This window comes from Trachemys scripta, chromosome 3 (genome assembly GCF_013100865.1).
Source record: "Trachemys scripta elegans isolate TJP31775 chromosome 3, CAS_Tse_1.0, whole genome shotgun sequence".
NCBI classification, from domain to species: domain Eukaryota; kingdom Metazoa; phylum Chordata; order Testudines; family Emydidae; genus Trachemys; species Trachemys scripta.
Window position 1 is genome coordinate 147,407,789 of NC_048300.1, and position 26,892 is coordinate 147,434,680.

The 26,892-nt window shown below is 45.4% G+C and overlaps 1 protein-coding gene across 2 annotated transcripts in view; it reads right to left on the bottom strand.

The window, feature by feature from the left end:
- Window positions 1-26,892, bottom strand: part of DDX43 (DEAD-box helicase 43) — a 73,699-nt gene that overhangs the window by 9,066 nt on the left and 37,741 nt on the right. Inside the window, exons 13-15 of one of the 2 annotated variants that reach the window (XM_034766206.1) lie at window positions 17,403-17,512; window positions 16,513-16,651; window positions 11,999-12,086 (exon numbers count right to left, since the gene is read on the bottom strand). In XM_034766206.1, coding sequence (XP_034622097.1) covers window positions 11,999-12,086; window positions 16,513-16,651; window positions 17,403-17,512 — 337 coding nt within the window. The remainder of the gene's footprint in view (window positions 1-11,998; window positions 12,087-16,512; window positions 16,652-17,402; window positions 17,513-26,892) is intronic. The other variant, XM_034766207.1, reaches the window with a different exon arrangement.

Consider the following 26,892-nt stretch of genomic DNA (forward strand, 5'->3'; position numbering starts at 1 on the left):
CCCTCCTCTACCATGGCTCCAAACTCTTCCCTGGACTCTTGGGGAATCAACTCCTTAAACTTCCCCATAGAGTTCCAGGAGTTGAAATTGTAGCGGCTCAGTAGCGCCTGTTGGTTCGCCGCTCTAAGTTGTAGCCCTCCAGCTGAGTAAACCTTACGGCCAAACAGATCAAGCCGCTTAGCCTCTTTTGATTTAGGCGCTGCAGCCTGCTGGCCGTGGCGCTCTCGTGCATTCACTGATTCCACCACCAGTGAACACGGTTGGGGGTGGGTATACAAGTACCCATAGTCCTTAGACGGGACAAAGTATTTCCTTTCCACCCCTCTCGCTGTGGGAGGAATAGAGACAGGAGTTTGCCATATCGTATCCGCATTCGTTTGGATCGTGCGGATCAGGGGTAACGCCACCCTCGATGGGGCATCCGCTCCAAGGATATTCACGATCGGGTCGTGCACCTCCACTATCTCCTCCGCCTGCAGGTCCATATTACGGGCCATCCTACGCAGGAGATCCTGGTGAGCCCGAAGATCTATCGGAGGGGGACCCGTACATGAAGTGCCCGCCACTGCCTCATCCGGAGAGGAGGAGGAGGATGCCTCCGGTGGTACTGGATCCAAGGGGGGGTCCTGATCCCCCTGCTCTTGGGCCGGAGCGTCACCTGCACTTGGGTCCATGGTGTCGGGTGGCGTGGACACGGAAGCCTCCATGCCTCCTGGCGGAGGCCGAGAGATGGTGGATTCTGGGGCCCTTCTGACCGAGTGACTCGAGCGAGAGGTCGATGGTATTGGAGCCCCTTGCTCCTGGTGGTACGCCCACGGGGTCCAAAACGACCAGTGAGATGGTCCATGAGAGAGGTCCTCTGCCATCTCCTGCCAATGGCCCAAGTTTCGTTCTTCGGCTTGCCCTTGAGGGGGGTATGCCGATCTCGACAGGTCCTCGGAGGAGCGAGACACCGATCTTGACGGCCATGGCGGTGCCGAGAGAGATGAAACGATCCCCGTGGGCTGCGGTGCCGTACGGTGCCGGTCCGGAGATGATCTATCTCTGCGCGGTGCCGGCGATCGGTGCCGGGACCGCGACCGGTGCCGATGACCTCGTCGGTGCCGGGAGTCGGATCTGGACCTCGATGAGGACCTGGAGTATGCCCGGTGCCGGGAGCGGCCCCTCGACGTCGAGCGTCGACCGTAGCGGTGCCGAGAACTACGTCTCGACGTTGATCGGTGCCGACGATCATATCGGTGCCGAGACGTAGAGCGGTGCCGCGAAGAAGATCTTGGCCGCGAGTACGACCGGTGCCGAGACGATATTCGGTGCCGGGACTGCGAGCGGCGTGGGGACCTGCTTCGGGACCTGGATCGGTGCCGAGGTTCCAGCCCTTGTGATGGAGGGCGCATCAAGGCAGGTTTCCCTCTCGACTGGACCGGGCGAGTCAACGGTGCAGTCGGTGCCGGTGGTTGAGGCGGTGCCGGCTCCGTGAGAGCTATTAAGTCTCTCGCCGCGGCGAAGGTCTCTGGAGTCGACGGGAGACACTGTATCACCGCCGGCCTCGGTGGAGACGCTATTTGCACCGGACTCAACGGCCTCGGCGCCGGAGTCGACGGTGCTGGAGGCACCTGTTTTCGTTGCTCCACCGGCGGACGCGGCTCTACCCCCGGCACTGGGGGAGCCGGCGTCTTCGGCACGGATGTCCCCGTCTTATGGGCTTTTTTATGCCCTGGGGATAATGACCGGCGCCGAGGCACTTGCTGTGCTTGCGGTGCCGACGAGGTCCGGTGCCGGGGAGGCTTGTCTGACGCCACTCGCGTGGTCGTCATAGCCGGTGCCGCCGGGGCACTGCACACCGAGGTGCTAGGCGCCGGAGCCTGGCCCGTAGAAGGAGTGTCCGGGCTAAGTGCCGCCTCCATCAGGAGTTGCCTGAGCCGAAAGTCCCGCTCCTTCTTGGTCCTTGGTTTGAAGGCCTTACAGATCTTGCATTTATCTGTTTGGTGGGACTCTCCCAGGCACTTCAAACAGGAGTCGTGCGGGTCGCTCGTGGGCATAGGCTTAGCGCAGGAGGCGCACTGCTTGAAGCCGGGAGCGTTGGGCATGAGCCCGGCCCCGCGGCCGGGGGAGAAAGGGGGAGACGACCCCCTTAATCCCCTGAACTACAATAACAACTAGAACAACTTTAAAACTATTTAACTATTAAACTGCAAACACTAGAACTACAACTATAACTATAACTGCGAATGACTAACTAAGCTAGGGAGAGTGGAGAACAGCTAAGCAGTGCTCCACAGTTCCAACGACCGTCAGGGGCGGTAAGAAGGAACTGAGGGGGCGCCGGGTCGGCTGGGGTATATATTCAGCGCCATGAAGGCGCCACTCTAGGGGGCTCCACAGCCGACCCGCCGGTGTTGCTAGGGTAGAAAATCTTCCGACGATCGTGCACGCGGCGCGCACACACCTAATGGAATGGATATGAGCAAGCACTCGAAGAAGAAGGATAAAGATCCCATGGACTGTCTGTAAGGCAACTCTCCCACAACATGTCAGAACAGTTACTTCAAGATGATCGCAACATGACAGGCATACAATATATTCTATTCTATAAGTTTTTATACTGTGCTGATAACTGTTGTATCTAAATGCCTTCCAGTAGTGCATTAAGCAACGTGACTACCCATCTGTCATATGTGTGTTCTCTCATTGTCCCTCCAGAGAGAGAAGTATGTGCAGTGGAGTATGCTGTTCTGGCAGGGTGTCTTAAAAAACAAACAAACCACAACTATACTGTTGCTGTGCTTATATTAGAGAAAGGAAAGTAAAAAAAATGCATCTTGCCCTTGAAGTGGAAAGTGGTGAGGTTTGTGATGGTCCTTAGTTCCTGGGGGAGCTCAGAGTCTTGAACTTTCACTGGTGAAAGTTGAATCTCCCTCACAGATGTGCTTTACTCTTATTGTTGAGAGTTCCACTGTGCCAGAGGAGCAAAGTCATCAACCCTGGTCTTTGTACCCAGGCGTTAGATGGTCTTTTAGGTATCCTGAGCCCAGGCCATAGAATGCTCTGAAGATAAGACCAAGACCTTGAACTTGATTCAAAATTCTATAGGAAGCCAGCGTGATGTGCTCAAGGTAGCCTGTGTTGCTGAGGAGACATGTTGCAGCACTTTGTATTAGTTGGAGTTTAAGTGCTGAAGGTTTCATGCCCAGGTAAATCACACTGCTGTAGGCCAGCCAAGGTGATGAAGGTATGAATGACTGAGGCCAACTCTTAGTTTTCCAGGATGGGATGGAGTCTCCTAGCCAACTGGAGATGGTAGAAAGCATTACTCACGGCTGTTGGGTGAGAGTTCAGCATCAGCAACGAATCCAAGAATACTTCGACCAGTGGACTCCAACTTTTTTATGCCCAAGATCACTTTTGAATTTAAGGGCAACCCAGGATCTACCCTGCCCCTTCCCCAAAGTCCCGCCCCACTCACTCCATTCCTCCCTCTCTCTGTCACTCGCTCTCCCTCACTCACTTTCACCAGATTGGGGTTTGGGACGGGGTGTAGGCTGGGGCTGAGGGGTTTACAGTGTGGGAAAAGGCTCTGGGCTGAGCCTGGGGAAGGGGGTTGGAGTGCAAGCTCTGGGAGGAAATTTGGGTGCAGGAGGGGGATCCGGGCTGGGGCAGAGTGTTGGGGTGCAGGAGGGGGTGGGGGTGCTGGCTCTGGGAGGGGGTTCAGGGTTGGGGCTTGCAGTGCAGGAGGGGATTTGGGGTGCTAGCTCCAAGAGGGGGCTCAGGAGTTGGGGTGCAGCCTTCCGCCAGGCAGCACGCATTTCCAGCAGCTCCCGGTTGGCGGCGCAGCGTGTCTGCCACTAAGGCAGGCTCCCTGACGACCCCGGCCCCACGCAGTTCCCAGAAGGGGCCAATGTGCCCCGGCAGCCCCTGAGGATGGGAAGGGCGGGCGGGCAGCATGTGGCTCAGTGAGCTGCCCCTCTCCTCTTCAAGCACTCAAGCCCCCGCAGCTTCCACTGGCCATAACTCCCTGTTCCCGGCCAATGGGAGCTGCGAGGGTGGTGCTTATAGGCAGAAGCAGCGTGCAGAGGGAGATCCCTGCTCGTCCGCCACTGGGGTTCGATGTCCACTTCTGGGAGTGGCATGAGGCCGGGGCAGGCAGGGAGCCTGTCTTAGTGGCAGCCCCGCTGTGCTGCCGGAGACCGCGATCGACTGGGAGATCCTCTAGGATCAACCGGTTGGTGACCACTGACTTAGACTATAGACTGAATTGACCAATTACACTGGTCTACAATTTTTGAGAAGTCGTCTGCTTCAGAGATAAAATGTGCTATTTATTATGTATTTTGATGTGCTGAATTCAAATATGACAATTAAAACAACTGATTGGCTACTGTTTCTAAGATATTTAAGTTTTTACATTTTACGTCTACGTATATTGTGTAGATAGAGTTTTAATCATAAATTGTAAACCTAGGTCTTTTCACATGTTTATGGTTGCTTTACATGATAATATTTCACCTGTCCTGTTTATGTAACACTATAAAAATCAGCAAAAGGGTTATATAAATAAAATTTATTATGAAACAAAAGGCAAAAAACTATTATGTACATAGCTTAGTCCTATTCAGGGTCTATTCGGCGCTTCTTGTCTTGTCTCTTGTATTCATTAAATGGAGCATCTCTTGTCACTGTCCAGCAATAGTCTGCAAGCATTGATGGGCTCCATTTGCCCTGATAGCGTTTCTCCATTGTTGCAAAGTCCTGGTGAAATCGCTCGCCGTGCTCGTCGCTCACTGCTCCGCAGTTAGGTGGAAAAAAATCTAGATGAGAGTGCAAAAAATGTATCTTTAGTGACATGTTGCAACCAAGGCTTTTGTATGCCTTGAGGAGGTTTTCCACCAACAACCTGTAGTTGCCTGCCTTGTTGTTTCCAAGAAAATTTATTGCCACTAACTGGAAGGCTTTCCATGCCGTCTTTTCCTTGCCACGCAGTGCATGGTCAAATGCATCATCTCGAAGAAGTTCACGGATCTGAGGACCAACAAAGACACCTTCCTTTATCTTAGCTTCACTTAACCTTGGAAATTTTCCACGGAGGTACTTGAAAGCTGCTTGTATTTTGTCAATGGCCTTGACAAAGTTCTTCATCAGACCCAGCTTGATGTGTAAGGGTGGTAACAAAATCTTCCTTGATTCAACAAGTGGTGGATGTTGAACACTTTTCCTCCCAGGCTCCAATGACTGTCGGAGTGGCCAATCTTTCTTGATGTAGTGGGAATCTCTTGCACGACTATCCCATTTGCAGAGAAAACAACAGTACTTTGTGTATCCAGTCTGCAGACCAAGCAAGAGAGCAACAACCTTCAAATCGCCACAAAGCTGCCACTGATGTTGGTCATAGTTTATGCACCTCAAAAGTTGTACCATGTTGTCATAGGTTCCCTTCATATGGGCTGCATGACCAACTGGAATTGAAGGCAAAACATTGCCATTATGCAGTAAAACAGCTTTAAGACTCGCCTTCGATGACTCAATGAACAGTCTCCACGACGTTTAGGGCTGCCATCACACCATCGATGTTGGTGCAGGCTACAAGATCACCTTCCATGAAGAAGAACGGGACAAGATCCTTTTGACGGTCACGGAACATGGAAACCCTAACATCACCTGCCAGGAGATTCCACTGCTGTAGTCTAGAGCCCAACAGCTCTGCCTTACTCTTGGGTAGTTCCAAATCCCTGACAAGGTCATTCAGTTCACCTTGTGTTATGAGGTGTGGTTCAGAGGAGGAGGATGGGAGAAAATGTGGGTCCTGTGACATTGATGGTTCAGGACCAGAAGTTTCATCCTCTTCCTCATCTGACTCAAATGAGATTGATTCTGGTGCATCAGGAACTGGCAGTCCTTCTCCGTGGGGTACTGGGCGTATAGCTGATGGAATGTTTGAATAATGCACAGTCCACTTTTTCTTCTTTGACACATCTTTCCCAACTGGAGGCACCATGCAGAAGGAACAATTGCTGGTATGATCTGTTGGCTCTCTCCAAATCATTGGCACTGCAAAAGGCATAGATTTCCTTTTCCTGTTCAACCACTGGCAAAGATTTGTTGCACAAGTGTTGCAGCATATGTGTGGGGCCCACCTCTTGTCCTGATCTCCAATTTTGCAGCCAAAATAAAGGTGATAGGCTTTCTTAACCATAGTGGTTATACTGCGCTTTTGTGATGCAAAAGTCACTTCACCACAAACATAGCAGAAGTTATCTGCACTGTTCACACAGGTGCGAGGCATCTCTGCTCACTTTGGCTAAACAGAAATGTGTCCCTTTGCAAAATCAAACACTGACAAATAAGAGAGCACGACACTGTCTGATTTCTAGAGCTGATATAGGGCAATTTGTTCAGCAGAGTGATGTAAGCTTTGTTATGATTGCATCATCCATGACTTCTAGGAATAACGTGATGCAATTCATATCATGTATGACGCAATACCAGCTTCAGATTGCAGCATTCATTGTTTTGCCTAAAAAGCAAGTCCTGTCCAAACCCAGTCATAGATTTATTCATAGATCCAGTCAAAGATGTATTTTAGTCATTTCTGGTTTAAATTGAGATCCCTTCCCTTTATAACTCACTTATCCTCCACCATTCCCAAGTCCAGGGTCGTATATACTGACCCAATAGCAGATCTTGAAAACTAGAGCCAATCAACAATTTTAAGCATCATTTTCGTTCTCAGTGACCCAGAATTAGTAAAGTTTGACTACATTTATTTCAGAAGCATTTTGGCTGTAGAGCAGTGTTATGAATGTGAACCTTCAACCAAAGAGAGACTGCACTGTACTGCAAACTCCTCAAAATACTTTCCTCTGTCCACCAGCATCATCTCTGTTCTGCTCAGGTTCAGCTTCATCTAGGTATTTTTCATCCAAGCACTGAGACATCTTGGTTGTAGTGGTATGTTCATGTTGTGAAAGATAAATAGAGCAGTGTTTCATCTGCATATTGCTGGCACTTAAGTTGATGTCAGACTAGTTCACCTATTAGAAAAATGTAGATAATGAAAAGGACAGGAGAGAGAATTGATCCTTGTGGAACCCTGTAAGTGAGGGGTTTAGTGGTGGAGAAGCATCACTACTTTTTGGGTGTGTCCCTCCAGGAAGGACTCAAACAATTTTAGTGCATTATCCTGGACTCCTGCCACAATTCTCAGGTGAGACAGCAGTATCTCATGATCAACAGTGTCAAATGCTGTAGAGAGGTCCAGGATGAGAATGCATGTCTGTCCACTAACAGCAGATCATCCATTAGTGCCAATAAGTTTGAGTTTTATGTCCCAGCTTTAATCCACACAGGTATGTCTAGAATGTTAGCTTCAGTTAAATGAGCTTGTAGTTGTAGCCTTTTGCCAGCTTCTCTGAGCTTGCTCATGAATGGGAGGTTTGACACTTGGCAATAGTTGGCAAGAACTGAAGTATCCACAGTGGGTTTCTTCAGTGTTGGTCTGATTGAGTGTTTGAAAGAAGAAGAGTATCTCTGATGAGGTGTCAGCACTTTTAGACAAGAGTGGCACTAGGTGTTTATGACTCTTTCTCAAGAGTAGGGGGTTGGGATTCACAAATCTTGAGCTGGGACTTCTCTAGGGTACCTAGAACTTCTTGAAGAGTGAGTGTAATGAACTCTGGGAACGTAGCTGGGAACGTTCGTTGGTGGGTGCAGGCAGAGTGGATCCATGCGGTTTGAGAAGGCTTCCTAAATGTGAGAGATCTTTTCTGGAAATTCAGATGATCGTTCTTTGCAGCAATTGTTGCTCGGTAGGGTTTGGCAGTCTCAATGGAGGCTGAAATGGAGGTTTTTTGGCCTGTACTATAGCCTAAACGTAAGCTTTAAGAATTTGTTAGGTCACAGGCAATAAAGAAAAAAAAAATGTATGGAAGCCTGTGGCCTGTCCATGACTTTACTAAAAATAAATGGGGGGAGGGCAGGGCTAGGTAGGGGGAAAGAATGATAGCTGTAGTCCCATGGGGTGGGGGGGACTAACAGGCAGAGCCCCCTGCCATGGTGTGGAGCACAGCCCCAGCGGGGACACAGCACCCCCCGCTCAAGCTGGCTGCAAGCCATGGGGCAGAGGTGCATGGCCGCAGCCGCCGCCCCGGCCATAGCCCCCGCCGCAAGCCACAGGGAAGGAGCTGCACGGTCCTGGTTTCAGACCCAGTTGCAGTACAGAGACACAGTCCCGCCTCCAGCTCTGCCTTCAGCCCCTGACAATTGATGCCGAAGAAGTCACAGAGGTTCAGTAAAGTCACAGAATCCGTGACTGCGGTGACTAAATTTTAGCCTTAGTAATGATTCATCAAATCCTCAGTTCCTCTTCCTGTGAGCGGGGTACTGTTGCCCCTCACCAAGCTTTATAACATAGGTCCCCAAAATGAAGGGTGTGCCCCCCAGGGGGGAAAAGAAGGAATGTTCAGGGGGCCATGGAGGGGCCCAGGCCAGCTCCCATGAGGGGCGGGGTGAGAGCACCAACCAGCCCGGTTCTACACCCCCAACTCTGCTCCAGCCCCAGCTGTGACCCCGGCTCCACTCCCAGCACCAGCCTTGCTCCCCGCACCCGACCACAGCCCTGGCCTGTTTCCGTCCCCCAGCTGCAGGTCCATTCTTGGCCCCGGTCCTGCCCCCCCCCTAGTCACGGCTCAGTTCTCAGTCCCAGACCCACCCCAGCTGCAGCCTCAGCCTGGGCCCCCTTACTCCTGCCACACCCCCCCTTGTGTGCTGTGGTCCTGCTCCCGGCCCCTGAGAAGGGTGTGGATAGGAGTAAGGGGGAGCCATAACCATGAAAAGTTTGGGGACAACTGCTTTAGAATTTGGAGTCCACAAGTCTTTGTGGTTGAATCAGGATAATTTGTCTCTCTTATTGCCTGGATGCTGGAAAGTCTGGGAATTGGTCCTGCTTTGAGCAGGGGGTTGGACTAAATGACCTCTTGAGGTCCCTTCCAACTCTGATATTCTAGGATTCTAAGTCTCGGACCACGCCCTTAATCAGGTGATGCTCTGTCCAAGATTGTGGCTGAACTGTAATGATCTTTATATTCAGGACAAAGATCAGGTTCAGGGTATGTAGAAGCTGAAGGTTTCCTTTTCTGGAAGATGTCTCTTCTTCCGAGATTCCAAGCATCTTTGCCTGAAAAAGAAGCTCGGCCATGATCTTTGTGTGGTACAAGATTGCGGTCTTCCCTGTTTCCTCTAGCAGCTGGTGTGTACATGCTTAGCAATTGGAGCCTGGGCTGGGATTCTAAAGTGCAGAGCACCAGCTGCCTTTGTGATAAAGAGTGCAGAGTCTTTGAAAGGGAGCTCTTCAATTGCTGTCTGCACCTCCCAACCATGCAGTGTCAAAGACCATAACTAGGATGCTATCCTTATGGTGACAGAAATTGCTATGTATCTAGCCATTGTACTGGAGGCATCTAAAGTGGCCTGGAAAGATGTTAGGACTACCAACTGCCCCTCAGAAAATTTATGACTTGCACTTTTTCTTGCTCTCCTGAAGACTATTATTAGCAAAGTCTAAGACCCTGCACCAGTTCAAGTAATTGTATCTTACTAACAAAGGGTAATGGCAATTTTTAATTGCAGGCTAATTGATCAGTAATTACAGACACTTTGGCCTCCTGCCTTTTGGTGTAATTTTTGGTTGCTACTTTCTATTTCTCTCATTGGCCACCAGGACTTTCTATTTCTCTCAAGAAAGTGAATCTGGTACACAAGATATTATGGGTACCATCCTCCTCTGAGAGTATCTAATACAGTTTATCTGCCTTCTTAGATATCAGTGCAATGATGTTTGAGTGTTCCAGATGTCCTCTGCCAGTTCCAACAAGGCTTCATTGATAGACATACTCCATGCATAGTCGCCAGGGATTACGCAAGAGCTTGCAGGAGCTCTCCAGTACCACTCCACAGGAGTTTCTATTCAATTTTCTATATGGTGGACCAAGTCCTGAAACTTTTATAATTGTTTGAGAGGGAGCTGAAGGAACCATTGCCTCACCTGGTGATGAAGAAGCAGCAGCCACAGACGGACTGAGCACCCATGGAAGGATACTTTTCTTTTGATATCTCTGATAGGTGCTCAGTGTGTTGCAGTGCAGTTTGAGAAACAATACCTTAAGAAGGTACAGGAGAAATGGTCCTAATTCTGAGCGGGTGCAGATGCAGGTTGTCCCAATTGTTGTGAACCCGGCATTCCAGTAGGACCAGCAGTCTGTTAGAGGGGAAAAGGCCCAGAGCCAAGGTGGATGTCACCAAAAAAGACTGCCTGTCTCTGTAACCCCTAGATCTTGACAGTGGCTCTCAAATCTGAGTCTTAAGGGTCATATGAATATGACTTTAGGGAATTAATCAGGAGATTATTCTTTATTTTGATTTGAATCAGATAAAGAGACGAAGCACTCCTCATCCAAAAGAGGGGTTACCTTGTTTGGGTATCTTAGAATTCACCCCCAAATGTGGCTCAACCTGTGCTGAAGAGGTACTCAGAACCACAGCAGCAGTAGTAGCTGGCATTGTAGAAGAGACATGCAGGACCAAGGACAGCAACAGTGACGCTGGTTCAGCTGATACTTGGTGGTCTCCCACTAGTGCAAGTGATCTCAGTTCAAAAAAATATTAACCCTCGTCTCCACTTCTCAAGGTACAGCATCACACTGTACTCTGCTGATGAATCATCAGTACTGCACTCTCTGTACCACCCAAAGATGGTGCAAAGGGTCCAGTATTGCTCCCTTGGGGGTCCAGTAGTACCTGATCCAGGCAATGAAGCCCCCTTAGACAGGGAGTAGTAAGGCAATTTCAACCACTTTACTCAGGTCTGCAGCAGGTGATCTACCTTTATGCTTCTCAGAGAAGTGATGATCTTTTCTACCCCATCAAAGTTTACTTGGGGATCTAAACAGTCCTACCAGAGTCCACAGCCAGGATTCTCTTGGAGGATGGGGCTCAGGAATTAGCTGCTGATCTAAAGCTTTACTAGAGCACTTCTGGACCTAGGGTGAGCTTTTTGGGGGTGGGGGGGACGGGACAGGGAAGTTTCTTTGCTTGCACAGATCTACGGCAAGCTACAGAGCAGTCTAAAAGGAAGTTTGAGGTGAGCCTCTCTCAACTTCTGGTCCTTTTTGTAAAGGACTACAGATGGAAAAAACTTATTGAGTATGTCCTTTCTCTGAGACAAAATAAACATCTTGTCTGGCCATCATTAAGCAGCATGGGAGAGGAGGGGCAGGTTTTAAAGTCAGGAGACTTAGTTCAGTTATAATTCCCTGTATCAAGGGAAAAAATGTTTTCCCTTGAAGAAGAAAAATAATTATACCTAATATTCCTCACCATAATCCTAATCCTTGCACACATATTTACAAGTACCTACAAGGAAAACAGTTTACACAAGTGCATTGAGGCCTGGACACTGCCAAGGTTTCATCTCAGAGCCACAAGTAATAAGAAGGAAATTAGGGACAGCTGAGCCCGCTCCACCCTTTAAGCCTGTGAACTAAACAGAAGGACACTCAGGTATGCACGGCCCTAGTGGATGCTGCTGGCCAAAAAACAGGGCACATGCATACCAAGAGTGGATTACCTACGGACAATCATGTAACGAATCCTTTTCGGAAAACTCAGTCCACTCCCTTGTATAGTCCTTTTTCACTGCTCAGCTGAAGGGCTTAATTGAAGTTAGGCAGACTCTGCCATACTGAATAGCAGCCTCTTTTGGCTTCTCTTTTTACAACTGAGGTAAAATACCATTGCCAGAATGTCCAATCTCAGATTTTTTTATTTTTTTTTGAAGGCTGGAGGGCCCAAGCTCCCAATTTTCCCAGTGAAACTACAAACGATACGGTTAAGAACGGGCTTCTCAGTAAGCTTCTCCCCTATGCTAAAATACCATTTCAAATGGGATCTAGTCATATTTAAACAATTGAGAGCTATGTACACATTGCCCTGCTAAGGTAAATATTCTTACTTGATTTGCTCTTTCAAGAATGCTGATCAGCTCAGATGCAATCCTCCAGTCATTCCTAGTGACAAGCGTTACAGCCTCCCCTGTGCGTCTAAGAGAAAAATATATTCTTACTCTTCAAGAGAAGAGAAAACTACATTGTTGGACACTTCCTACCAGTATATGCTTGAAACAGTAACAGAATTAACTTCAGAGGATACACCTGTTCCTACAGCCAAGCCAAGCCCAAAAAAAAAAAAAAAAAAAAAAAATCTGATGCCAATCCATTTTGAAGGAGACTAGATGTCTGTTTAGAAACAGAGTGTAGAACTTCAAACTAGAATAAAGGCATAAGAAGCTAACCTTGTTCAAGGAGAGGAGAAAGTCAGAAGCGCAAAGTATTGAGATTTCAGAAATAACTTTGCAATTTGTAAATTAAGTTTTTATTAACAGAACTGGTGGAAAAGGCTAGATTCCTCAATGGTGTTGCTTTTACTATGTAAACTGATTTATTTCTGCCCCATTAACATCTTTAGGCCTGGTACTTAATTCATTCGCGTAGAAAACTCATTTAACAATTCATTGCAAGAGCAGCCTGCATGTTCATATTCTGTGTAGCCTGAAATGATCTCTTCCCTTCTCCCAACAAATTATTCCAGTCAGAAGCAGGAATAATCTATTGGGGAAAATGAAGTGTTTAGTGACAATCCAAGGGGTGAAACATGGTAATAAACCCATAAACAGGGGTACTACAACCCGGCCTCTGTCCTGCTCCTGTCAGCACTATTACTTGATGAAGTACCCCCTCTACTGGCCTAAAGCCAAAGAAGAGAGCAGACAATTTCTCTGAGCAATTTACAATAGCTCCAAGGCACTACCAGTGATTGGTGTCTTCTCATGCTGCTGGTCACTGGTTTTCAGAATTTGGCCCATTGTCTATATGTCTCCTGTATGGTTTTTCCTCACAGAATGGAATTTTTGTGCACAAGCTTTCCAAGCAGACAATTACTGTCACACTGCCTGGGCTAGGAAGAGACTGGACTTCTTTCTGCTTCACCTGTAGATCCTAGAAAATGTTTTCTAGCTTCATAGTTACTCCTCAGCAACAGCAATGAATTGGTACATTTAAAAAAAAAAAAAAAAAAAAAAAAAAAAAGTCGGCAGCTATGCAATCAGTTTTGGCAATCTGCTACTGAATCCTCTGTCCTGCTTCTAGACTTTTAAACCTCTTCAGATTCAGCTGTACAGAGCAGAAACATATATACACATTTAAAAGAGCTCACTCCTAAGTCTCATCCACATTAGGCACAAATGAGTTAACAGACATTTTACATTCTTATGTTCTGTCCATAAACAATTTGCAAAAAGACCATAGCTTTATGGGTTACAACAGTAGTGCTGCATTAAATGTTCCCTAAACACTCTTACTACTAACCACTTATGTGTTTCATCTGGAGATCTTACAGCACTAATTAACCAGGTAGATCATCACCATTTTACAAATGGGAAAATGGAGGCACAAAGGTTAAGTGACTTGCCCTACATTAAAGAGCAACTGAATGTCAGAACTGAAATCAGAAATCTGGTCCTATGATTTCTAGTCCATGTCTCATCAACTGGACCGTGCTGCAAGACACGTTGACCACTTTCAAATTTCTTTACTTCCTCTTATTGCTGGAGAATGTCATTTATGAAATTTGAAGTATGAAAATCAATAAGAAAGTCTTTACAGCCAGTTCTCATTCTGCTTAATACTACTTTAAAAAGGATGAAGTTTACATAGTAAAGTGTTTTTTCTGACATTGAAATATTGTAACCATATACATCAATAGCTTAAAAGCAGTGCAATTTCCATATATAAAGAGATCTAAAATAAATATATATTCCATATCTGTAAGAACAAATCTGTACAATGCATTAAAATGAACTCCCTAGAATAAAATCCAAGAAACATACTAATATAGAAGCATTAGGAAAACGCCTATCAACAAAGCTCCAACCCATTAGAGGCTCAGTATAGCCTTCTTAGGCAAACCGCACCTGTCTTATGTTGCCTCAATAAAGCATCTTCATTAGCAACGGCTGTTCCTTTTTGTTAAATCAGAAGTTCCCAAACTGGATCACAACCCCAAATGGAGTAACTCCATCAGCAGATGGGGTTGTGGTAATCCCAAGTATGCAGAGGTTGCTGTTTTGCAAAATGGTGCCCACCGCACAGCATGACACCACACATGCAAGGTCACACCACATAGAGGATGTTTTTAGCTCCGCAAAATGGCATCCTCCATAGTGTGACCTCCTCTATGTGATGTGATCTTGCACGTGTGCATGAGGTCACACTGCACAGAGGATGCAGTTTTTAAATGGCATCCTCCATGTTGTCTGGGGAAGCAATACATGTGAAAACGAGGTCATGTAGGGAAAATGGGATAACTGCCATAATGAGGGTCACCACCCCATAATGCTCATGATTTCTTTTGGGATGAATAATACTATATAAATGTAAAGTTATAATATTCTCTTCCGCCATTATTATTTGATTAAGGTAGAATGGGAACAGGTTTAGAGCCCCACTGTACTGCCAGTGATAGTCATGAAACTGGAGCAAAATGGCTACAACTACCTGCAAGAAGTTCAGAAATATCAAGTATGTTTTCAAATTCCATCTCCCAGTTTACTATGGGGACAAATACTTACTCTGTGATCTTTCATTTGACTTCTGGGGGAATTCCACACCAAAAAAATTAAAAATTATGCAAAATTCTGCACATTTTGTCAAAATAAACACAATATAATCATGCCTGTTTCAATTATCTTGGTAATTTATTTCAAAATATCTGTCAGCAAGTATGTCTAACAATACAGAGCAAAAAAAAAAAAAGATTCTGGTAATGTTTTTTTGACAAATAGATGCCTTGTTAGGCGTATTAATACAGAACTCTGTATAATTCATTTAAATTACAATACAGAACTGTATTTCCTGCACCTGTCAAAAGCAGTGCAAAGGTTTGGGGGAGTCAGAAATAACAGAGGAGCTGAGGGAGAGGGGAGGGGCCTAGGAGTGAACTTGGAGGGTGTTAGGTGTGGGTGGGAGATTTTTCTTTGGGGTGTGTGTGGGATTGTTAGGGTGTTGGAAAGCCTCCCCCATGCAGATCCTGGCTGACCACAAGCCTCTCCTATTCAGTCAGGCACATCTGCCCCTGTCCCCGCACCCCTTATCCCCATGGGTCTCTGCAGCCCCACTTCCCCATCCCCAGGCTCAACACTGTCACCCCACTAGCTCCTGAGCCCATGCTCCAGTCTGTGCCCTCCCACTAGCCATTCTCAACCTCAGTCTGTGATCCCCCAGCAGTTCTGTGTGCCCCACTCTGTCCTAACCTGGTTCCACAGGCAGGGTGCTGTGATGAACTTCTACTCTTGGGGGAATTCTGCAGCACTGGGCATGGAATTTTGAATTTTCCTGCATAAAATACATTTTGCCTAAGAAATGCTGCAGGTCTGCCTTTTGCCCACCAGAGGCCGCTGTGGCACTAGAAGAGCCAGCATGAATGCAGCAGTCTGTTCTGGCGCCACAGCGGCCTCAGATGGGAAAAAACAGAACTGCTGCACTTCTTAGGCAAAATGTTTTTTTTTTTTTTTAGCAAGACAGAGGACTGCTGCACGTCTGCAGATGCGCAAAAATCCCTAAGGAGTATCATTTGCAGTAAGAACAATTGACATCTTAATTTTAAACATACTTCAAAATCATAATTATATCTTTAATGGAGAGAGAGTTTCCCTATGAACTTAATCACTTCCTGCATACAGAGTTTTAAATGGCACTTGTTTTATAGGCATTATTGGCACACTTTTTATGGCTCAAGGCTAAGAAGAAATCAGAAACTAGCTGCAGTCTTTATATCACAAATACCATATATCACCAAATGCTGACAGAAGGCTATATAGAAAGTATGTTTTTTCATCATCATATTTCTTTTGTTAAATTTCTGGAGTTAATCTGGCATTCAAACCTTTCTTTGAAGCCAACAAGCTGTATGACTGTAGTAAGGTGAAACTCTTGACATTCAAAGTGTGCTTGTTGATGGAATTCCTAGGGAGCTGACTGAGAATTTTATACAGTAGTTATAATGTAGAATAGATTTAAGATAAGGAAATATTAATCTAGAACATCTTCAAAAATATGACTACTCAGGTTTAAACCCATTTTCATTTTTGTTTATAACCCAAGTAATTAACAACCTCACACCAGAACTCTGATGTGCCTTTTGCTAACTGATTTCAAAACACACAATGCCAGAAGTGGAACATTAATATTTGAAATGTATCTTGGTATACACATCATATTCTGTAAGCATCGTTTACTGTTGATCTCACATTGCATCAGCAGTAAGATTTATATTATCTGTTGCTCTAACAACTTAGAAACCATATATTAAAAACGTACATTAAATAAAAATGTGAGTAATCCTCAGTAGCAAGCTTTACTGTCATTTTTAAAAGATGAGAGAATTTAGTGTATATGTAGAAAAACCACTTACCCTGCTCGTCCAGTACGACCTACTCTATGAACGTACTCTTCAATGTTCCGAGGGAAATCAAAATTGAAAACATGAGTAATATCCTGTACATCAAGCCCACGGGATGCTAAATCTGTAGCTATCAGTATTCTCACTCTTCCTGCAATAAGCATGTATGGAAAATATACATTGGTCTTTTATCTTGCTAATGTACAATACACAATCTATCCACCTTCCATGCTTATATGGCCTCCATTATCCTAGTATCAGAGTACCACACAATCCAACCTTTTTAGCCTCGCAGCATCAAGTGATTAAAGTAATTCCTATTACTACCAACATTTTACAGATGGGGAGCTGAGGCACAGAAAGACTTTCCCATCACACAAGAAATCTAGTTGATCAGCAAATTGAACCCAGATCTTCCAAGTCTCAAGTCAACATCCCAATGACTGGACTAGCCTTCATCTTAATGCCATTCTCCTTAGCAGGACACAATCATGGACCAGGTGGGGTTTACTACACGAAAACCACCACCCAACAAACATTTCATACTCAGATATCCTTCATTCTAACAAAATACTGTTTGTTTTTAAATTCCAAAATAAGAGAAGTCAGCAGTATTTTAAACTGTCATCTCATTTTCACTCATGGCCATTTCAATTTTCAACGGATAAAGCAACAACTTATCTCTTCTTTGTACCATGTTTTTCTAGCACTAGTATTTGGTACATTAATACAATTAAAAATATTGGGAGTCTTACTCCCACACATTTAACATTGAAGTTATTTTACTTTTAACTGCTCCGTGTTACAAAAAACATTATGCTACTGGTGTGGATATTAAGTTTTATACAGTAGATTCTGAAACTGCCAGGCTCAACAGAATAGCATTCAAGGGCAATACTTGCCTTTCTTAAAGTCATCCAAAGCTTGTTCTCGATCACACTGTTCTCTGTTGCCATGAAGAGACTGAACTGGAATTCCTTGGAGACTAAGATCACTTGATAAGTCATCAGCTCTAAAATTAGATAGAGGTACCTTTGAATACTTTAAAATGTTTGAGGAATGAACCACTAGAAAATAGGAATGCTTATGTTCATAACTATCTTAGACAAAAGTCTGCTCTAGTTAAGAAGACACTTATTGTGACAGTACTGGAAGTGAGCACACCTAAGCAAATATACATTTGGTGAACTCTTTCAAATGTCAATATCGGAATGCTCATTCAGATCAGAATTGTTGCCTAAATTTTGAGGGGCAGCTTGGGAGACAAACTAGAGTCTGACTGTAGATACTCGTATGGTCCCTATCTCAGTAGCATTTGAAACCTCCCATGTATGTATAGATTTATCCTTACAATAGCCTTGGAAGACAGAAAAAGAACTGTATCTAGGGATTTAGGGACTCTCTGAATACTACACAGGAAGTCTGTTGCAGAACCACAACAGAATTCCAATTGTGATCACCTTTAGAGAACGTGTGGAAAGAAAAAAACTAAACTAATGAAGCCTACTTCACACCTTTAGTAGCTCAAGAGCATATTAAAAACAAGCAGATACCATTTCAAGATTTCTCTCACTTTTGGCACACATGCAGACCATTTAATGGGTTCCCTGATCCTTTAATGGTAGAAAATGCTTCTTTGGCCCAGAGGGTACACTAATATTCTTTCTACAATGTACTTCATGAACACATATTGTGAAGGTCTTTTGCTACTTTCAGCTTCAGCTTACTATCTTGTTAAATAATGGAAAAGTTTCAAAGTATTTAGAATATGTTTAACAGAAGGTACCTTTATTATCGGTATTTGAAGGATAACTATTGGGATATTCCTCATGGGGATAAAACAGTTTCATATTTCCAATAACTCAATTCCAAGTGAGCATCCTTAAGAGAACTCACTGGCCAGGGGTGTTTTCCATACCAGTCCAGGAGTGTAGCTCTAGTTCAATGGCACGTACATTAGGAACGTGGTCTATCACTGAAAAATCTTTTATGTACACTCATACCACATACATCAATTGGATAGATTTTACTAACTTTTAATCAGGGAAGGAGGCTTTTCCCCAAATAGAAAGCCCTGGTCAGAGAATATTTCTCACCCCAAAATACCTTCCCACAGAATTCAGGAAACACAAGACTAAATACTTTTAGTCTTATTACAAGTCATTTATTATGAACTGGAAGTGCTATATGCACTGCCGCACACCTTTATGCAGAGAGTAAACAAAAACCATCGACTTCTGCTTATAACAGAACTTGCTTTCAATAAAGTGGTTTCAGCTCTAAAATGCTACCAACTAATGAAGAGATCTAACTAACTGATATTGTATCTTACTCAGGATACTTCCCCTATCAATTAATTATAACAGAGCAAAGAATATGTGCAAGTGAAATGTTTTCTACTTCTAAATGAACATGTATTGAGGAAAGCTCATGCCCCATTTTTACTTCCTTCAGTCAACATTCTACATTATACATTGTTTTATAATAAAGGTTGTGCTAAACCCAATTTAAAGAAAATTCATACAGTCTTTTAAAAAATGACTCACACCTCTAGCTTTGTTTCGAGATAAGAAACTGCACTTCTGGTGTGGAGAACTGAACAGCTTCTGAACAAGGTAAAACTGCGCCAAGAAAACTAGTTATGACTAAAGTTAAGATTTTGTCAGTTATTTTTAGTAAAAGTCACGGACAGGTTGCAAGCAATAAACAAAAATTCATGGAAGCCCGTGACCTCTTTGACTTTTACTAAAAATAATGGGGGGGGGGGGGAGGGAAGGAAGAGGGGGTCTGACTGAAGCCTGAGAGGGCAGGAAAATGAGAGCCTGAGCCCTGCCACGGGGGCGGTTGAGAGCTGCAGGGGCCTCCAGCCCCAGTGGAAGAGAGTTTCCCCTGCTGGCTGACAGCTCCGGCCCCACTGCCACAGGCTGTGACGGAAAAGGTCATGGATGTCTCTGGAGGTCACAGAATCTATGACAATCTTAGCCTTAGTTATGATGTTCAGTTAGGACAGGATCTTCATATAGTATTCCCCAGTAAATATCTCATCCTGTTAGAGTTGGATAAAAAGGTTTGTCATGTCTACATTCAATATTGAGTCTAGTGTACATCAGTCAAGGGAGAAAGTATAGTCTTATAATAGTAAATCTGACTACATTAACAGATTATCCTAAAAAGGGAAATCAGATTTTTAACACATTTAAAAGTGATACATATTACTAAAGTAAGCAAAATTGTGATAACATACAAAAAGAAACAAAAATATCCGAACAGACTAAAAGTATTGAAAATTATTTAAGATTTTATTATTTTAGGAGGTATATCAATTTGAGATCTATTTCAATTAAAAAATTAGAAGTAGTTTCAACTATTTTGCCCAGCAGAGTCCAGTCAATTAGTAGTTTAACAACCACATATTCTGATGCCTGAAAATATTCCTCTCCCCTATTATTCTGTAAAAGATTTAGCTTAATAGGAAACTGACCATAGTCATTTTCACTGCATCTAGAAAATGCTGTCAATGCACATAACATGAAGAGAAACATTTTTCATTAATTTTGTTATAGTAGTCTTGGGTGTTACATGCTACAACAGATAAATAGTTGTCATACATTGTCATGTTCTGGGGTGTAACCCTGACCAGTGAGGGGTTGTGTCATCACTTGCCCTGAAAACATGAGTGCCTTAAAATGCTCCACAGCTGTACCTCCCCTGTCTGGATGCTCTCGCACAGCGCACAAGCATGCAATGAGTGTCTGCGTGATAAACCACCCTGGTTTAGCAGTTCTGACTCCAGCAGCCCACTTGTTATACCACAGCCACACTCCAGCTTCTATCAGCTTTGGTTATGATTGGAAAAATGGGCCCAACACTCCCCAGTGCTGTATTTTCCCAAAACCATGTGCTTTGCAATGTCCAACCCTTTCCTTGGTAACAGTGACCATAATATAATTAAATTTAACATCCTTGTGGTGGGGAAAACTCACGGCCGAACACTGTAGCATTTAATTTCAGAAAGGGGAACTACACAAAAATGAGATTAGTGAAACAGAAATGAAAAGGAACAGTACCAAAAATAAAATCCCTGCAAGCTGCATGGAAACTTTTTAAAGATGCCATAATAGAGGCTCAACTTAAATGTATACCCTAATTTAGAAAATATAGTAAGAGATCCAAAAGAGAGCCACCCTGGTTAAACAACAAAGCGAAAGAAGCAGTGAGAGGCAAAAAGGCATCCTTTAAAAAGTGGAAGATAAATCCTAATAAGGAATTATAGAATACCAGGGTTGGAAGGGACCTCAGGAGGTCATCTAGTCCAACCCCCTGCTTAAAGCAGGGCCAATCCCCAGACAGATTTTTGCCCCAGATCCCTAAATGGCCCCCTCAAGGATTGAACTCATAACCCTAGATTTAGCAGGCCAATGCTCAAACCACTGAGCTATCCCTCCATAATTGTGTTTTTTCCTCCTTTGATGAAGCCACATCTAACCATATTAGAATACCAGGGTTACAAAAGAGGATAAACTCTGGCAAATGAAGTATAAAAATATAATTAGAAAGAGCAAAAAAGAATTTGAGGAACAGCTAGCCAAAGACTCCAAAAATAAGAACCTAAATTTGTTTTAAATACATCAGAAACAAAGTCTGCTAACCAACCAGTGGGGCCACTGGACGATCAAGATGCTAAAGGAGCACTCAAAGACTATAAGGCCATTGTGGAGAAACTAAATGAATTCTTTGCATTGATCTTCACTGTTGAGGATGTGAGGGAGATTCCCAAAACTGAGCCATTCTTTTTGGGTATGATCTGAGGAACTGTCCCAAATTGAGGTGTCATTAGAGGAAGTTTTGGAACAAAATTGGTAAACTAAACAGTAAGTAACAGAGGGTCCTGTGGCACCTTTAAGACTAACAAGTATTGGGAGCATAAGCTTCCATGGGTAAGAACCTCACTTCTTCAGATGCAAGTCTGTGAGATGAAGTGAGGTTCTTACCCACGAACGCTTATGCTCCCAATACTTCTGTTAGTCTTAAAGGTGCCACAGGACCCTCTGTTACTTTTTACAGATTCATACTAACACGGCTACCCCTCTGATACTAAACAGTAATAAGTCTCCAGGACCTGATGGTATTCACCCAAGAGTTCTGAAGGAACTCAAATGTGAAATTGCAGGACTACTATCATTTAAATCAGCTTCTGTACCAAATGACTGGAGGATAGCTAATGTGACACCAATTTTTAAAAAGGGCTCCAGAGGTGACCCTGGCACCTACAGGCCAGTGAGCCTCACTTCAGTATCGGGCAAATTGGTTGAAACTATAGTAAAGAACAAAATTGTCAGACACATTGATGAACACACTTTGTTGGGAAATAGTCAACATGATTTTTGTTAAGGGAAATCATGCCTCACCAATCTACTAGAATTCTTTGAGTGGGTCAGCAAGCATATGGACAAAGGAGATCCAGTGGATATAGTGTATTTGGTTGAACAGGAAAAGGAAATCTATGCCTTTTGCAGTGCCAATGATTTTGAGAGAGCCAACAGATCATACCAGCAATTATTACTTCTGCATGGTGCCTCCAGTTGGGAAAGATGTGTCGAAGAAGAAAAAGTGGACTGTGCATTATCCAAACATTCCATCAGCTATACGCCCAGTACCCCACGGAGAAGGACTGCCGGTTCCTGATGCACCAGAATCAGTCTCGCTTGAGTCAGACAAGGAAGAGGAAGAGGATGAAACTTCTGGTCCTGAACCATCAATGTCAAAGGACCCACATTTTCTCCCATCCTCCTCCTCTGAACCACACCTCATAACACAAAGTGAACTGAATGACCTTGTCAGGGATTTGGAACTACCCAAGAGTAAGGCAGAGCTGTTGGGCTCCAGACTACAGCAGTGGAATCTCCTGGCCGGTGATGTTAGGGTTTCCATGTTCCGTGACCGTCAAAAGGATCTTGTCCCGTTCTTCTTCATGGAAGGTGATCTTGTAGCCTGCACCAACATCGATGGTGTGATGGCAGCCCTAAACATCGTTCACGATCCAGATGAGTAGAGACTGTTCATTGAGTCATCGAAGACTAGTCTTAAAGCTGTTTTACTGCATAATGGCAATGTTTTGCCTTCAATTCCAGTTCGTCATGCTATATGAAGGAAACCTATGACAACATGAAGCAACTTTTGAGATGCATAAACTATAACCAACATCAGTGGCAGCTTTGTGGCAATTTGAAGGTTGTTGCTCTCTTGCTTGGTCTGCAGACTGGATACACAAAGTACTGCTGTTTTCTCTGCGAATGGGATAGTCGTGCAAGAGATTCCCACTACATCAAGAAAGATTGGCCACTCCGACAGTCATTGGAGCCTGGGAGGAAAAGTGTTCAACATCCACCACTTGTTGAATCAAGGAAGATTTTGTTACCACCCTTACACATCAAGCTGGGTCTGATGAAGAACTTTGTCAAGACCATTGACAAAAACACAAGCAGCTTTCAAGTACCTCCGTGGAAAATTTCCAAGATTAAGTGAAGCTAAGATAAAGGAAGGTATCTTTGTTGGTCCTCAGATCCGTGAACTTCTTCGAGATGATGCATTTGACCATGCACTGCGTGGCAAGGAAAAGACGGCATGGAAAGCCTTCCAGTTAGTGGCAATAAATGTTCTCGGAAACAACAAGGCAGGCAACTACAGGTTGTTGGTGGAAAACCTCCTCAAGGCATACAAAAGCCTTGGTTGCAACATGTCACTGAAGATACATTTTTTGCACTCTCATCTAGATTTTTTTCCACCTAACTGGCGAGCAGTGAGCGACGAGCACGACGAGCGATTTCACCAGGACATTGCAACAATGGAGAAACGCTATCAGGGCAAATGGGGCCCATCAATGCTTGCAGACTATTGCTGAACAGTGACAAGAGATGCTCCATTTAATGGATTCAAGAGACAAGACAAGAAGCGCTGAGTAGACACTGAATAGGACTAAGCTATGTACATAATAGTTTTTTTGCCTTTTGTTTCATTATAAATTTTATTTATATACCCCTTTTGCTCATTTTTAAAAAGTGTTACATAAACAGGACAGGTGAAATATTATCATGTAAAGCAACCATAAACACATGAAAAGACCTAGGTTTACAATTTATGGATTAAAAAACTCTATCTACACAATATACATAGACATAAAATGTAAAAAACTTAAATATCTTAGAAACAGTAGCCAGTTGTTTTAATTGTCATATTTGAATTCAGCATATCAAAATACATAATAAATAGCACATTTTATCTCTGAAGCAGACGACTTCTCAAAAATTGTAGACCAGTGTAATCCAAAAATCGACTGAACCAAAGAATGCGAGGGGGAAATGCCCCGTTCAGCTGCCCAGTGGGAAAACGTTGCCCACTTTGGCAAGTAAGTCCGTCTAGTCGAGGGTTTTCTACTCCGAAGGAGGACCTGTAGGACCCCCTGTGAACAGGTCTGTTCTTCAGGGTTCAGCCACACAGCATCCATGCCACGAGGTGGAGAGATGTAAGGTTGGGGTGCAAGAGGCAACTGTGGTCCTGCGACAGCAGGTCTGTTCAGTCCAGCAGGGCCCACAGGGGGACTGCTGCCAAGCTCAACAGCATGCCGAACCAACCACGCTGGGGCGAGCATGATAACTTGGGCAGTGTCTCTCTTGACTTTTGCCAGGACCCTGCTGATGAGCAGGATTGGAAGGAACATGAGGCTTCCGGCCCAGGACAGGATGAAGGCATTGGAGAGGGAGCCCTTGCCCAGACCTCATCTGGAGCAAACGAGGTGGAACTTCCTGTTCTGCCTAGTGGCGAACAGATCCACTTGGGGAGATCCCCACCTCTGGAAGATTGCGCAGGCTACCTCTGGGTGGAGCGCCCACTCATGGTGAGAGAAGTCCCTGCTTAGGTGATCCGCTAACGTGTTCTTGACCCCTGGAAAGAGATGCTTCTAGATGGATTCTGTGGTCGATGCATAGGACCAAGGATAGAGTTCCTCTCTGTCTGTTGATATAGAACATCGAGGCTGTGTTGTCCGTCAAGACTCTGACCACTCTGCCCAACAGGTGAGGAAGAAAGACCATGCATGCCCTGTGGACCGCTCTGAGCTCTCTGACGTTTATGTGTAACGTCATCTCTTCTGGGGACCACACACTCTGGCTCTGGAGATCATTGAGGTGTGCCCCCCATTTGAGATCCGACATGTCTGAGACCAACCCGACCGAGTGTGAAGTGCTGTCGAAGGGGACTCCTTCCAGGACATTCCTGGGGTCGGACCACCATCAGAGTGAGGCGAGTATCGTTGTGGGAATGGTGACAACCTTTTCTAGGTGGTGCCTGGACTGGGAGTAGACAGTTGCCAACCATTGCTGCAGGGGTTGTCTCCGGAGCCTGACATGGTGCACTACATACATGCGCACGACCATGTGACCTAGGAGGCACAGGCAAACCGTGGCCATGGTCAGGGGAAACTCAGACTTCTGTGATGAGGTCCGCTAGTGCCCTGAACCTCTCCAGCGGCAGGAACACTCTGGCAGAGGTTGAGTCGAGCATCGCTTCGATGAATGCTATCCTCTGTACCGAAACTAACGTGGATTTTATGTCATTCACCAACAGGCTGAGGCGACGGAACGTGGCCAGCAGCACCGCAACGTGCCCTTGGACCTGGAGTTGCCTTTGATGAGCCAGTCGTCGAGGTACAGGTAGATCTGGATACCCCAACGTCTGAGGTAAGCTGCCACCACTGACATACATTTGGTAAATACCCGTGGTGCTGTCGCTAGGCCAAACTGAAGGACCATGAACTGATAGTGGTCAGGACTTATCGTGAACTGGAGGAAGTGTCTGTGTCCCTCGAAGATAGCAACGTGGAAGTATGCATCTTTCAGATCGAGGGCAGCATACCAGTCTCCCGGATCCAGGGAGACCATATGGAACTTCAGTTTCGCTAAGTAGTGGTTCAAATCCTGCAGATCTAGTATGGGCTGCAAACCGCCCTTGGCCTTGGGTATTAAAAAATATCAGGAATAGAACCCCTTGTTCCTGTACTCCACAGGAATTACCTCCAACGCACCCAGCTGCACCCTCTACCTCTTGTGTGAGAAGACTCTTATGATGTGTATCCCTGAAGAGGGACAGGGAGGGACGGAGGGAGGTAGGAAGGGCGGTGGTGGAAAGTAACTGAAGGGTGTAACCCTGCGCCCCCGTCTTGAGGACCTATCGGTCTGATGTTATAGATGCCAACGCAAGAAAGAAGAAAGGCGGTTGGCAAACAGAGAAGAGGAAGGATCCGTAAAACAGTCTCGTAGGTCGCCCTCAGGCCTACTCTCAAAACGGACGCTTGCCAGTCTGCTTACTGCGGGTTGAAACTGACTGGGATGTAGACAGGGGTTGGTGGCCAAGGTGCCTCTTGTAACCCCTGGATTTTTTATTGGGAGGTTCCTGGCGCAGGTGGCTCCCCTGGCTCGGAGGCTGTTGTGGCTTAAACTGCTTGCAGGAAGGGCCGGGGACATACGGGTCCAGTCTTTTAAGGTCGTGCAGGAATCTTTGAGGCCAGGGAGTATATTGTCCATCTATTCTGCAAACAGGGCATGCACATCAAAAGACAGATCTTGTATAGACTGTTGAGCCTCCGAGTAAAGACCAAAGAGGAGCAGCCAACAAGCCCTGCGCATTGAAATGGCCAATGCCATGGTACAGGCGGCGGTGTCCGCTGAGTCTGTTGCTGCTTGGAGAGTTGCTCTGGGCGCAGTTGCGCCCTCATCCAGGATCGCCCGGAACTCCTTCCTCAAGGCCTCAGGTCATGGCCTGCCACATATTAAAATCATAACAGACCAGGAGAGCCTGATGGTTGGCCACCCGCAACAGTGGACTAGAGGACGAATAAACTTTACGCCCAAACAAGTCTAGTCTCATTAAGTCTTTACTCTTAGGAGTAGCCCCCAGTTGACCCTGTCTCTCCCTGTGGTTGACTGCCTCTACCACTAGGGAATTGGGAGCAGGGTGCATATAAAGGTACTTGTGACCCTTGGATGGCACAAAGCACTTGCCTCCAATCTCCAAGAGGGCAGAGCGCAGGAAGGAGGGGGTTTGCCAGAGGGTTTTTGTAATTTCGCGACTCCATCATGTAGGGGCAAAGCTACCCTGGCCTGGGCTATGGGGCAGAGAACATGGAAGAGGGAGTCTGTGGGACCAGATTGGCGGCAACAAAAGAACGGCCCTACTGGGTCAGGCCAAAGGTCCATCTAGCCCAGTACCCTGTCTTCCGACAGTGGCCAATGCCAGGTGCCCCAGAGGGAATGAACAGAACAAGTAAACATCAAGTGATCCATCCCCAGTCACTCATTCCCAGCTTCTGGCTAACAGAAGCTAGAGACACCATTCCTG